We start from the raw sequence: 13,694 nt of genomic DNA on the forward strand, positions 1-13,694 counted from the left end.
TTCGCTGGATTAACAGCTGCTGGTGATCTTATCAAATCTGTCTGAACGAAATGATATCCAACCGTTCCCCCCAGTTATGCCTCATTACATTACCCCCAGTAGTTCTTATCACCATTATGGATACACTTGAAACCTGAGGTGTATACAACACATTTGATTCCATGCAAAGACAAATGAAGGCAAACACAATACATTCAGTTAAAACAAACAAAATAATAAATATATACACAGCAGAGATGATTATTGTTGAAGTTCAGTCACAGTCAGTCATATTACTCATACATAAGATGCTTGGACAATGCACTTATGCATTTTCAACTCACTGAAAAAATGATGAAACATGGAATATCGACTGTCAATTATATACCTTTCTCTAGCTGAATGTCTTGGTCATCTTTGGTCATGAGGAGATCTTCCTCTTTGAGGCTAGCCCTAGTTCCCATTCTCCTGAGCTTCTCATAGGGTATCCGAACGTTCCTCCGTCGCCGTGGTTCAGTTCTGCGGCTCTCGTTGTTATTGTTGTTTTCATCATCATCATCATCATCAAAGGTTTCAGAGTATTCATATTCATCTTCATCAGAAACATGCGGTAAGGTCGTTAGTTCATCCTCATCAGTTTCAGAGGTGAAATCAACATGGTCAAGCTTTTCAGTCGTCAGGATTTCAAGATCTGTTTGCTCGACTCTGTTCTGCTTTTTGAGGCCATCCTCCTTGTACTTTTCCATTTTCTCCTCTGGCTTCTCTTCTTCCTTCATAGCCTCCTCTATCTTCTCTTTTTCTTCTTCTTCCTTCTCTACTACCAGAGCCTGATCTTTTTCCATTTCTGCAATTTGAGCTTCTAGATCTTTGACATCAGCGCCATCAACCTTGTCCTCATCTTTCTCTTCATCACTATCAAGATGTTGATCGTCATAATCTCTGACCATGACATCTTCTTTGATGGCAGTGACAGCATCAGATTCCGTTTTTTTAACCTCAAGATCACTGTGCTTGTCCTTCTCATCAACGTCACCTCCAATAACATGCTTGGCCTCCTCCTCTTCATCATTAGCATGTTTTCCTCCATCAGTATGATCTCCATCAATGGCTTCAGCATGTTTGCTAGAAAGGTAATCTTCATCCCTCTCTCCTTCCTGCTCTTCTTCAGTGGTAGCGATGTCCTTTTTCATCCCCCCTTCCACCTCCTCTACAGACACCTTTTCACCCTGTTCAGCCATATCTTCTGGTTTCATCAACTCTTCCTCCTCCCCCTCTTCAACGCTCTCCTCTTCTTCAACCTCTTCCTCCTTCTCCTCTTCTGCCATGATCTGTTTTTTAACCTCCACTCTCTCCTCCTCCTCCTCCTCCACCTCTTTCTGCTCCTGGCCCTCCTCTTCCTGTTGTGGTGGTTCTTCGTCCTCTTCATTCTCCTCATCGGAATGGTCCAGCAATGCTTCACGTTTGGTTTCTTCAATGATGGTGTGTTTCGCTAGTGATGTGATGACAGCGACACATTTACAACACATTTGATTCCATGCAAAGACAAATGAAGGCAAACACAATACATACAAATACATTCAGTTAAAAAAAACAAAATTATAAATATATACAGCAGAGATGATTATTGTTGAAGTTCAGTCACAGTCAGTCATATTACTCATACATAAGATGCTTGGACAATGCACTTACAACTAGAAACAAAATTTCAAGATGTTTTTCTGGGTGCCTGAAGCTCGCCAAGTCTGTGCAGCATTTGACCTGGGCTATGCTATGCAAATGCAACCACTATTGAAAGTTAAAAGCACACAGACTCAGTGAGAGAACGTATGTCTGAACAAATTGCTCTATCGCAAAAAGTAAAAGTCGAATGCGATTTTTGTTTTTGCCGTGAGTGACCCGAGACATTAAGGTACGCCGTGTGCAATCGTGGTATTGGTACGATAAAAAACGTGGTTATAAGAAATTGTTAAGAGTTAAGAAATTGTGTTTGTGATGAAAAAATTGCTGACTCATTCACGCAGTTAACATGGAGTTTTATGACACATTATGATGGTACACCTGTCGCTTTCAGGGCTGTAGTTCATGTACCGTATGTATCTGTGCTGTGGTTGTGACATTGGGTGAAAGAGGACGAGTGTGGCTACAAAATTACCGAAACACATGCGTGAATATTTTTTGGATCTAATTTCTTTATTCAATCTTAAATTTAGTGCAAAATCTATGTGGTGTCAAATTAATGTATTTCGAGATCATCATCAAGTAACCAGTGAAATTAATTGCATATACTGTAAAATATACAGTATATAAATGTATATACGTAGATTATGTGAATATTCAGTTAGTTTTAATCAAAGTAAATTATGTTAAGACATTTGATTGGCTCCTCACATTATTTTTTGTTACACATCATTGTTGGTAAAAATATATTCAGCATGCTATATCCAATATGTAGTGTCAAATGCATGATACAGGGCTACTTGAAAAGCAGGCCACAGATCCTTAAAAAACAATGTTAACAATGGATGATAAACAAATGCATGCTTTCTCAACACACGTCATTCAATATGACAATTGAAAAAATGATGAAACATGGAATATCGACTGTCAATTATATACCTTTCTCTAGCTGAATGTCTTGGTCATCTTTGGTCATGAGGAGATCTTCCTCTTTGAGGCTCGCCCTAGTTCCCATTTTCCTGAGCTTCTCATAGGGTATCCGAACGTTCCTCTGTCGCAATGCTTCACGTTTGGTTTCTTCAATGATGGTGTGTTTCGCTAGTGATGTGATGAAAGCGACACATTTAGAGCCTGCATCGTTTTTATAATGAAAATCATCACAGAGGAACAAATCATGTAAAAATCTGTTTTTCAAATACCATCGTCTTCTTCTGACTCTTTCACAGTGGCCTTGATGGGCAGATCACCCTTCTCCTCCTTTGTGTCTGGGGTGACACTAGGCTCGGGAGCAGTGGCGGCTTCCTCTTTGGCAGCATTTATGATCTCTGCAACTGCATTATCAAGCCAAGTCACTTCTTTTACAAGGTCTTACATCTTCAGCATTTGACACAAAGTTGCAGTTATAAAAGAGTTTAAGGCGGTTTGGGTTAAGGACGCGTGCGCACGCACGCATGCACGCACACGCACACACACACACACACACACACACACACACACACACACACACACACACACACTTCGCTGGATTAACAGCTGCTGGTGATTTTATCAAATCTGTCTGAAAGAAATGATATCCAACCGTTCCCCCTAGTTATGCCTCATTACCATACCCCCAGTAGTTCTTATCACCATTATGGATACACTTGAAACCTGAGGTGTACAACACATTTGATTCCATGCAAAGACAAATGAAGGCAAACACAATACATACAATACATTCAGTTAAAACAAAACAAAATTATAAATATATACAGCAGAGATGATTATTGTTGAAGTTCAGTCACAGTCTATTACTCATACATAAGATGCTTGGACAATGCAGGAGGGGATGACAATGACTTCGGAAAGGAAGGAATGCACCCACATAAAAGGTAGATTATTCATGCCCAAAACATCAAAAGAAACCTGGACAGCTTATAATCAAACTAGAAGACAGAAAAGGAGTGCTGAGACATGCATGAAAGGTCAGAAGTTACAGTCAGTGTGTGATAAACTGTGAATTTATGAGTGTAATCAACAAGTCAATGCACTCTAATGCTGGTCAGCGATATTGTAGCATACTTACGTTTTTCTTTGGGTGGCAAGAATTCTCCTAAAAGTCAATAAAATATGACAATCAATATCATTTCACACACAAATACAAATATATTACCTTGCGATTGTTGACAGAGATGCTTACCTTCCCTTCTCACCAGGTTTAGGTCTGCTGATGGAGCTGCAGGTTCATCTAAGCAAAGAGAAGAAAACGTTAAACATTTTGTTTTCATTCATACCATATAGCATTTTCCTTTGAAGGAAACCAAAACCATGATTAAACATTCTCTACAGTCCATATTTATTCAGTATGCATCTTCTTCTTAACCCATTCTGGGCGGGAACCCCTATTGGTATCTTACCCCCTCAGGCCGGGCACCCATATTTGGGTTCTGTACAGTATGTACAGTATTCAAAATATTTGAAGTTTTTCAGAAAACTTAGGTCAGGATTTAGAGGCGTTTTTAGAATCGGCCTTAGGCCTGAAAGGGTTAATTAGGATTCTTAGAAATATATTGAATATTGAAGTGCAATGGATACTTTAGTTAGCACACCAGTTATGATAAACAAACCTTGATCACCGATGAGCATGCCTGACATATAACCCAACACTTCCTTCTTGTCCGTCATCTCAACTACAGCATCTGTGACAATTTTCATGGGGTCAATGTCAACTGTAACTTCTGGAATAGAAAAAAAAATGTTTTCATTACTTCAGGCATATGAGTAAACAAATAAAACTCTATTTGGAAAGATTCAGAGCTAGCTGCCATGGTAAAAGAAGGGTACAGTACCTTCTTCATCAAACAGCAAATCTGAGAAGTAGCCCACAAGCATGTTGATCTGTTCAGTGATGATTTCGATAACTCTACTGAGAACACCCATAGGATAGAATCCCAAAGCGTCCTGAATACCTGATCAACACAAGGAGGACATCATCAGATTATACTGTTCACTCAGAAACACATCATAATTGATCTAATCATAGATTTTTTAAGCATTTATTGCAACAAAGTACAGTACTGGCACGTGGCTCAACTCATAAGATGCTCCCTGAATTAGCAAAGCAGTTGCAGCTAAAACAAGGAGCATGATGTAGAATCCCCCATGGGCATACAAGAGCAGGCCAAAAGCAAGACATGGCATTTCAGTTTAACCAAACCTAGCATTCCTATTCTGGGACAAACATTCAGCAAATACAGCTGATCTACAAGCTCACACGGCATCGCAACACGATGCATTGTGAACTTTTAGATGAGCTTTTTTCTGCAAAGATATTTCAACAGAACGGGGCCTAGTATAGAGCACTAGGGGACTCCGGTCAACTGTGTGGTCACATTCTCAGCCATGAGAGACTGAACTAGAATGGTGGAGGAAAAGCAGCAGGTGCAGCAGCAGCATGTGTGTGGCAGTGTTGGTGTAGCAGGGGAGATTATAGGAGGGAGCCATATTTAAATAGACCGCCTTGTTGTCAGTGGGCTGTCATCTGGGGTGTTAGAGCTGGGGTGTGTGACTTCCATGTGACCATGTGTGTCCTCCTGACTCCTGCATGACCTAAGGTGCTGCTTTGTTTCAATATTGGGTAGTCATGGTTGCGACCCGGCCAGGCAGAGCTTGATAGCCCTACTGTATATTCATTCTAGAAAAGGAGCATGGGGTTTGGAACCTCGAAACCAGTGGTTGTGAGTGGTATGTTGGGTTTCTATGTAAACGTGATAAATTATATATGCACTGCTAATTTAAACCTTGCCGTTTCAGGATGGTATTTAAAAATGTTGTGTCAAGGTAGATGTACTTTTACCAGCTCAGTGGCCTTGTGGTTAGAGTGTCCGCCCTGAAACTGGGACGTTGGGGTTCAATCCCCGGCCGGGTCATACCATACCATCAAAAATGGGACCCAATGCCTCTCTGCTTGACACTCAGCATCAAGGGTTGGATTGGGGGCAAGTCCCTGCGACATACTAGCGTCATGTCCAGGGGGTGTACTTGTACATCAAGCTGCCTCACGCTACAGAAACAGGAGATAGGCTCCTGCTCTATGGGCCTCATGGCTCGGCAAGGCTACTTACATGTACTGTAATGTTTCCGCACAAAATGACAGATGCTGTGTGAGCATTCAACTTTGCTCATTTAAAAAAGCAAGCATAAGAGCTTAAAGTTCATTCTTGGTTAATGCTACTTGATTATGTATGTAAGCCTACTATAGCCTGTGGCAAATGTTAATTTATATAGTATTAAACAGATAATGTAGCATGTTGCAACAAGAGCTAAGATCATGTTAAAGCTATATGTGCATATACCTTTTAATGTATCCAGTACTGTGTCCAAGATAACACAGATCACATCCCGGATGTAGCCAACTATTGCACCCACATTGTCATTAGTAACACTGAAGATACTTCTGCCTATGACCACAGGGTCCATGAAGCTAATGTCAGTGGTTCCTGAGAAAATCAAATAGATTTAGGAAAAATATATAGTATAATTGTTTAATTAATTAGACACATCATGTTACACAAATCAGACAACATACCCGGTAACCCATAATGGAAATAGCCTTCATTAGTGACTACTATAACAAAATATGAGATTTACATAATACATTAGTATTAGTCATCGTTATTGCATACATTTATGCCAATCAATTTTTTTCTTTTTATGAAGCAATAGCTTTTGTTCAGCATTCATACTAATGAGAAAATGAATCCGTTATATTTTGTTTGCAAGGTAGTTCACCCCCCTTTCACAACCAATAGTTATTAATAGAATTTAACAGAAATAGATTGTTACATATTAGAAAAAGATTTGTAGTTTTTTTTTGTGTGTTGATACCTTTTTCTACATCCAGTATAGTATCCATGATGGAACACAGAACATCTTGGATGGAGCTCACGATTCCATTCACGAAGTAATTTGCTTTATTAAAGCCACTCCTGCCAATGACCACAGGGTCCATGAAGCTTATGTCAGTGGTTCCTGAGAAGAGTAGATCATTTAGGGCAAAATACAAATCTATTTAATAAGTGAACACATTTATATGTCATAATATATTACAGCCAAACACAAATTACCATAATATTGACTACTGTGCTGTGTATGTTGTATTTTACTCAAAATGTCACTAGGCTAAAATTAAAAGATTTTCAGAATGTTCACAAATAGTGAAAATACAATAGCAGAATAAATAATACAACAATAAACAAACAAACAATAAATAAATAAAGCAAGAAGTATAAACAGGGCTTAATTTCAAACTTGTTTTTACAGAATAAATAATCAGTTTACATTATGCATTATTTCTTGACAGAATTTAACCACTTAAGCCATTATAATTATATACTTTGTTTGTTTACCCCAGGAATCCATCCTTGACTCTATCCTTCCCCTCTACACCACATCTCCTAAGAATAGTGGATCTACAAAGCCCAAGCTGTTCAAGTTGTGAGCTTGTAGAATTGCTATTTTTGCCAAATGTTCACTATGACGTGCCCAGATTAGGGATGCAGTTACGTTTGTTTTAAGCGCCGACAGTAATAGATTCTCGGTTCTTCTGTTCTGATTATGTATGTAATTCAAATGGTGTTCAGATAATACATAACAGCATGGTGTAATTTAATGTAAGCGAGGCAGATTAATTAAAAAGACACATCATGTGTCTATTAAAATGTAATGAGATGGATCATGGGAGTAAATACCTGTAGTAACACTCTGAATGGTATCCAAGATGGCACAAAGCACATCCTGGACGTAGCCCCCCACTGAATCAAATATAGCACAAAGCTGGTCCCTGAAAGAGCCTAACAAGTCAGTGATGAAGTCATCGGTGGAATGGAAGAGTCTTCTGCCTATGACTACGGGGTCCACGTAGCTGAAAAAGAAGTTTCCTGACAAAAACAAAATAGTATGAAACTAGAACTGCACTCTGTCGAGTGCATACTTGCTTGTTGCACGCGCAAGCAGAGCATGCAAGTACTTTTGACCGCTATACAAACTGTCAAATCTCAGTAATGACTACTTGTGCCTGATACGGCAGTGGTGCCAGATTACATACATGTATACATAGGAGCATTACCTTTAATCCTCCCAACACTAAAACATATCGTCATTACGTCACCACCATCGAAAACCATTGGTTTTATACATATACATAGTATATGTATAACCAGTAAGACGCGCAAACGCGGGAAGCGAACGCAGCTCGTACATATTTAAGTTAAGTTATTTTTAAGTTAAGTTTTTAACTCAGCCATAACCATATAAGGAGTCCCCAAAGCAGCTCCATATATGGGCACAAGTTGGACCACGCCATCACACTCATGTCACCATGACTCAGCCATAACCATATAAGGAGTCCCCAAAGCAGCTCCATATATGGGCACAAAAGCGTGACACACGGACAGACAGACAGACATGATCTGCTAGGTCTCATAGTAAGTGCTCACTGCGTTCGCAACTAGCTCTCAATGATTACGTAATAAAGATGTGGATTAAAGGACCCAATGCCAGAGTGTAATTGGTTTTCGAAGGTGACGTAATGTTAGTGTTGGGAGGATTAAAGGTAATGCTCCTATGTATACATGTATGTAATCTGGCACCACTGCCGTATCAGGCACAATTAGTCATTACGTCATTTGCTGGGACGGTGCATACGCATCAAAATTGGCGGGACGGCTGGGACGGTGCATACGAGTCCCACTCCCAGGCGAAACTATAGTACTTGCGCATGGTTACATTAGCAAAAAACTGGTAAACTAGCAGGTCTGCTAGCTCAAAATGCATCACAATACACAGTGGATCAGCTATTTTTATGTGGAACCATTGTATAACAAAACAGGTTATAAAACAGTTTAAGTGGTTAATCAAAGTAATTGATTTAGTTGATCAATTATATAATTTTGAGGGGCCCTCAATTTTGAGGGCCCCTCCAATACATATAGTTTTTGAAGATTACGTCATATGGCAGCCAAGTCTATGGGATTTTTATGATGTGAATTGTTTGCCAGCCAAGTCTATGGACAGTGTTGTTTAGGGCAATTATAGCATAAATCTTACCAGCCAAGTCTATGGACTTTAATGTTTTAGGGCACTAACCGACGTCATGTGGCCGATATAAATCAACAAATTTTGTTTCAAACAAGAATCAAACCAGGGTGGATAAAGGAAAGAAACATAAAAATAAAAAGTATATATATATCAGAGGACTAATCTATCAGAATGATACAGTAGCCTACTTTATTCTCAAATTGAGTTCTGTTGGAGTGGACTGGAGGAATTATGAACTTTTCTGCTACTTCGTCATGCTGCAGCCAAGTCTATGGACCCCCCGTGACGTACAAAAGCAAAAAAGATGCGGCCCTCACTTCACACGAATGTGATTTTTTCAATTTAAATAATCAAAAAAGTAATTGATAGAAATTGCAGTCCTACTATACCTTCATCATCTGAATAGTAGTCGACCAATCCATCTCGTACGTGTTTTATTTCATCAGCTGCGTAAGTGGCTGCAGCCATCGGGTCACTTAGACCTTGAAACTTTTGGTACAGTTCAGTTACATCATCAACAACATCATTTACAGCTTGGACCGGATCCAAAATTATTTCCTGGATATCTGAGGGGAGAATAGGCAGACATATTAAAAGGACTATGTAGACCTTAAACAAAAAACACAAAAATAGAAAATAAAGAAAGAGAAGCTGATTCAACAAGAAGAGACAAAAATGTGAAGACCCACCTGGGACCCCTTTGTGTTCTACAAAATCAAACATCCATACACCTACAATGACCCAGGACAAGAGAGCAGCCAGTGCTACCATCAGCTCTACAGAGAGTTTCAACTTGCTGAGCAGCCCACTGGGTGCAGAAGAGGAAGGGGCTTTCACCCCTATCCCTAGAAAATTGGACAGAAATGGCTGAGTAACAGTACAAACACGACCAGACTGGTCCACATGTCTATGTTGAGCCTATAGCAAAAATGTCATGCTGCAAAATAATATAATGTAAATGTACTTATTGTGAAATAGCATGCTGCTATACTCTACTACAGTGGTTCCCAAACTTTTTCCATTCAAAATGAGCTGGATTACAGTATTTGTCACAATCACAATTTTTCACATCTCTCAAGATGTTTCGCAATGTCATTCTGAGGTAATGAGCTTGTTGATTGGCTAGCCACACACACACACACACACACACACACACACACACACACACACACACACACACACACACACACACACACACACACACCCTAAAATATAAGATATTTGAAACTTGCTGTGTTACACTCAAAGTCAATTTAAATTAAATTAGTTCATACAGTATCTAAATATAGTCATACATTCTATATAACTGTTGTTCATAAGTTTTTACCAGCATACTGTAGTTATGATGATTATGAAAGTATAGTAAAGTCATTGGTCAGGATGGTACAATTATGGTCATGTGTGGAAAATAGTTACATTTCCACATCATCTACAGACCGGTAATAATCCATGGCAGCTGAGGGATATTTTCCTTGGGGGATTTTAATATTACAATGGTACATCATCCTGTAAATCAGACCATTGTGTTACATTTCATTGAATGGCTTATGCTATAGGATACCATTCACACTTCATACATTCCCTCCCAGTGATAGATTAATTTCCTTGATGTCAAGTGATTTCTAGAAACATTGTCAAGACTGAATAATAATCTGTAAAAATGCTAATTTATATTAATATGAAACGTCACCGGGCAATATTTGATTACATTAGGTAAACACCAAAACATATAACAGAATTGCATCTTCTCTCAGGACCATCATAAGACACAAGTAACCCAATCACATATGCGCATGATTGCGCATGTTTATTTATTACACTGGAAAATGTTGGTCATGGCATTTAGTGACGCTCTTGCCATCATCAACTATGTTGTGGTGAGGCAGGCGTGAAGTAGTGTATGGTGCCAATAAGGAGGAGTTGGTGACACCTGCAAATCAGTTTTGGGTGTCCCTGCACGTCACATAAATAACTTCCTCACAAACAAACCATAGATGATAAAAAGGCAGACATTCCACAGATGGTGTCACCCTTTTACCATAAAGTGTGCTGTCACTGCAAGGCTTACACAATATATTGAACTATTATTTTATGCCTTGTGGCTCTGTTAAATTAATTAATTAATCCTGAAACATAAAACTGATGTTTTTTATATTGTTTACATATTACATAATAAGCCAGGAGATTTAAATGCCACGGAAAGTTTTCGAGTGCTTGTAGAGCCCAGTGATCTCTCCCAGTGGCAATCAGGTTACAAGAGACCAATGCTAATGCTCTGGCTACATGATATCCTGTATTTATAGCAACCAACTTTCACCACCTTTCACAAAGGGAGGGTATCTCAAACAACATGGTCAATTATTTATTAGAATTCATTCAATAGTTTATATTGGTATATTATATTAGTAGCTATAACATGCTGTTAATCTCATACAAAGTGAACAAATATACTGGTGTGAATGTCCTACCTTCAGCCATGATGGTATGAAGACTTTATGTCAGGAATAATCCTTATGCTTGGAGGCAATGCCGCAACATACAGAGGTTACTGTAGGAAATATACAAAGCCTTTGGAAATCCAATCAGCATCCGCTATTTACTAAAAGCACCTGGTCAATAAATTATTCCAATTGTTCTTGGTGAATGCAGTGAATTGTCTTCTTTCCCGGCCCATATAATCCACAGGTTGAACTTCTCCCAGGAAATGTAGAAATTGGGAAATAAAACCAAGATTCTGTGTTCATAGGGGGCAGGTAATTTGGAGCTGCTGTTGCGGCATTGCAGGCGGGGGTCTGGGAATGGTGGGGCAACGAAGAGAAAATTAGCAGGGGAAAAGGCCAAGCGAAGCTAGAGCTGGGTATGGCAGAGGGGGGATAGACCAAGCTGATTCCACACAGTGTTTTTGGTGCCTCACATGGGTATAGGTCAGAGCCATGCGCAGGGAGGCTTCAAGGTAACCTTATCCTCCAGAACTTCTAGGTTATTCTTAGCTGGGATTCTGCACACCAGCCACTCTGTCAGGCCCTTTTTGGGCGGTTGAAAGTGGGCGTTTTGAGATCACTTGATGTAATCACTAAAGGTCACTTTGACAGATACAAATTATGTGACATGACTTGCTATTTTGCACTTTTCAAGAGTCTGACGTGGAAACAACTGTTTCTCTTTAATTAAATGTGAGAAGGTGTTCTTCTAATTGGTGGGTTCACATGACAGCTTCAAAATAAACACGCCTTCTAAAACTATAAATAATGTTGCCACAGAGTTGAGCCAGCTTCACATTGGGGGAAGAAGCGAGGTACATTGAGGTGCATACCCTGAAACATTGCATTCTTGTTCTCTCCCTAGTACCCATCAATAGCTTGGTCCATTTGGTTTCATATGATGTCACAAGATGTCTGTTCAGCTACAATTAAATTCAGTTATATTAAGGCACCAGAATGACTTAACTGTGTGTGTGTGTGTGTGTGTGTGTGTGTGTGTGTGTGTGTGTGTGTGTGTGTGTGTGCGCGCGTGCGTGCGTGCGTGTGTGAAGTTAACTTAACTACAGATTTAACAGTGCCCATAAATCATGCCCATACTACAGACATGCATTGTACTACACTAACTACAGGCATCGCAATGTTTTATCACAACATAGATACGGTAAGTAAAAAAAATAGTATGATGATATGATTTCAAATGTAAATACAATACTTACACCTGGACCCAACTCACCCAAGTATAGCAGTCAGATCCTCTAGACTAGGAAGGCCATATGATAGAAATCCAACTGCTAGGAGGCTAGGAGTAACAAGAGAGAAACAACAGGAATGGGTCAATTAAGCAGGTAAAGAGAAGAGTGGGATAAATATACCATGAGCTTCAGATATATAGTGCTAGTTTTGGTTCATGTCTGACAACCTATTCCGTCCACAGCGGCTTACCTTCTCGGACGGATCTTCGGCGCGGGCGCTCGCTCACCTGGCTCGCTCAGGCACGCCTCACGAGCCTCAAGGCCTCACTGTCGGTGCATCTCCCATACCAAGGCAAGAGTTCCTCTTCTTCTGCCATCCTAGAAAAGAAAATATTGCAAACTGCACACCTCGTAACTTGCTAAACATGCTGTACCTACAGATTGCACGGAGAAGCCACAACATTAAATGCTTAGTTTTTCCATTTGATCCAAATATGGTGTCATTTGGTGCAGAATTCCATTACTGTCTACTGCAGGGGTGCCCAAAAGGTAGATCAATTTAGATATAAAAACTATTTTTGGCACCTGCCACTTGAATTAAGTTGTAGTTCATAAGTTTTTACCAGCATACTGTAGTTATGATGATTATGAAAGTATAGTAAAGTCATTGGTCAGGATGGTACAATTATGGTCATGTGTGGAAAATAGTTACATTTCCACATCATCTACAGACCGGTAATAATCCATGGCAGCTGAGGGATATTTTCCTTGGGGGATTTTAATATTACAATGGTAATCATCCTGTAAATCAGACCATTGTATTACATTTCATTGAATGGCTTATGCTATAGGATACCATTCACACTTCATACATTCCCTCCCAGTGATAGATTAATTTCCTTGATGTCAAGTGATTTCTAGAAACATTGTCAAGACTGAATAATAATCTGTAAAAATGCTAATTTATATTAATATGAAACGTCACCGGGCAATATTTGATTACATTAGGTAAACACCAAAACATATAACAGAATTGCATCTTCTCTCAGGACCATCATAAGACACAAGTAACGCAATCACATATGCGCATGATTGCGCATGTTTATTTATTACACTGGAAAATGTTGGTCATGGCATTTAGTGACGCTCTTGCCATCATCAACTATGTTGTGGTGAGGCAGGAGTGAAGTAGTGTATGGTGCCAATAAGGAGGAATGGGTCAATTAAGCAGGTAAAGAGAAGAGTGGGATAAATATACCATGAGCTTCAGATATATAGTGCTAGTTTT

At 39.5% G+C, this 13,694-nt stretch overlaps 1 protein-coding gene across 18 annotated transcripts in view; it reads right to left on the reverse strand.

Moving 5' to 3' along the window:
• Positions 1-11,618, reverse strand: part of LOC308330093 (uncharacterized protein) — a 43,933-nt gene extending 32,315 nt beyond the window's left edge. For 14 of the 18 annotated variants that reach the window (XM_080784770.1, XM_080784761.1, XM_080784771.1 and 11 more), the window contains exons 1-13: positions 11,202-11,616; positions 9,423-9,578; positions 9,123-9,299; positions 7,386-7,574; positions 6,523-6,666; positions 5,991-6,134; positions 4,485-4,604; positions 4,263-4,373; positions 3,836-3,883; positions 3,722-3,748; positions 2,856-2,987; positions 2,596-2,754; positions 368-1,468 (exon numbers count right to left, since the gene is read on the reverse strand). In XM_080784770.1, the coding sequence (XP_080640896.1) occupies positions 368-1,468; positions 2,596-2,754; positions 2,856-2,987; positions 3,722-3,748; positions 3,836-3,883; positions 4,263-4,373; positions 4,485-4,604; positions 5,991-6,134; positions 6,523-6,666; positions 7,386-7,574; positions 9,123-9,299; positions 9,423-9,578; positions 11,202-11,211 (2,518 nt within the window). In that variant the 5' untranslated portion in view covers positions 11,212-11,616. Of the gene's footprint in view, positions 1-367; positions 1,469-2,595; positions 2,755-2,855; positions 2,988-3,721; positions 3,749-3,835; positions 3,884-4,262; positions 4,374-4,484; positions 4,605-5,990; positions 6,135-6,522; positions 6,667-7,385; positions 7,575-9,122; positions 9,300-9,422; positions 9,579-11,201 lie in introns of all 18 variants that reach the window. The other 4 variants (XM_080784767.1, XM_080784766.1, XM_080784764.1 and 1 more) reach the window with 3 other exon arrangements.
• Between the last annotated feature and the right edge of the window lie 2,076 nt (positions 11,619-13,694).

Source organism: Protomyctophum bolini (assembly GCF_963924005.1).
Source record: "Protomyctophum bolini genome assembly, chromosome: 15".
NCBI lineage: Eukaryota > Metazoa > Chordata > Actinopteri > Myctophiformes > Myctophidae > Protomyctophum > Protomyctophum bolini.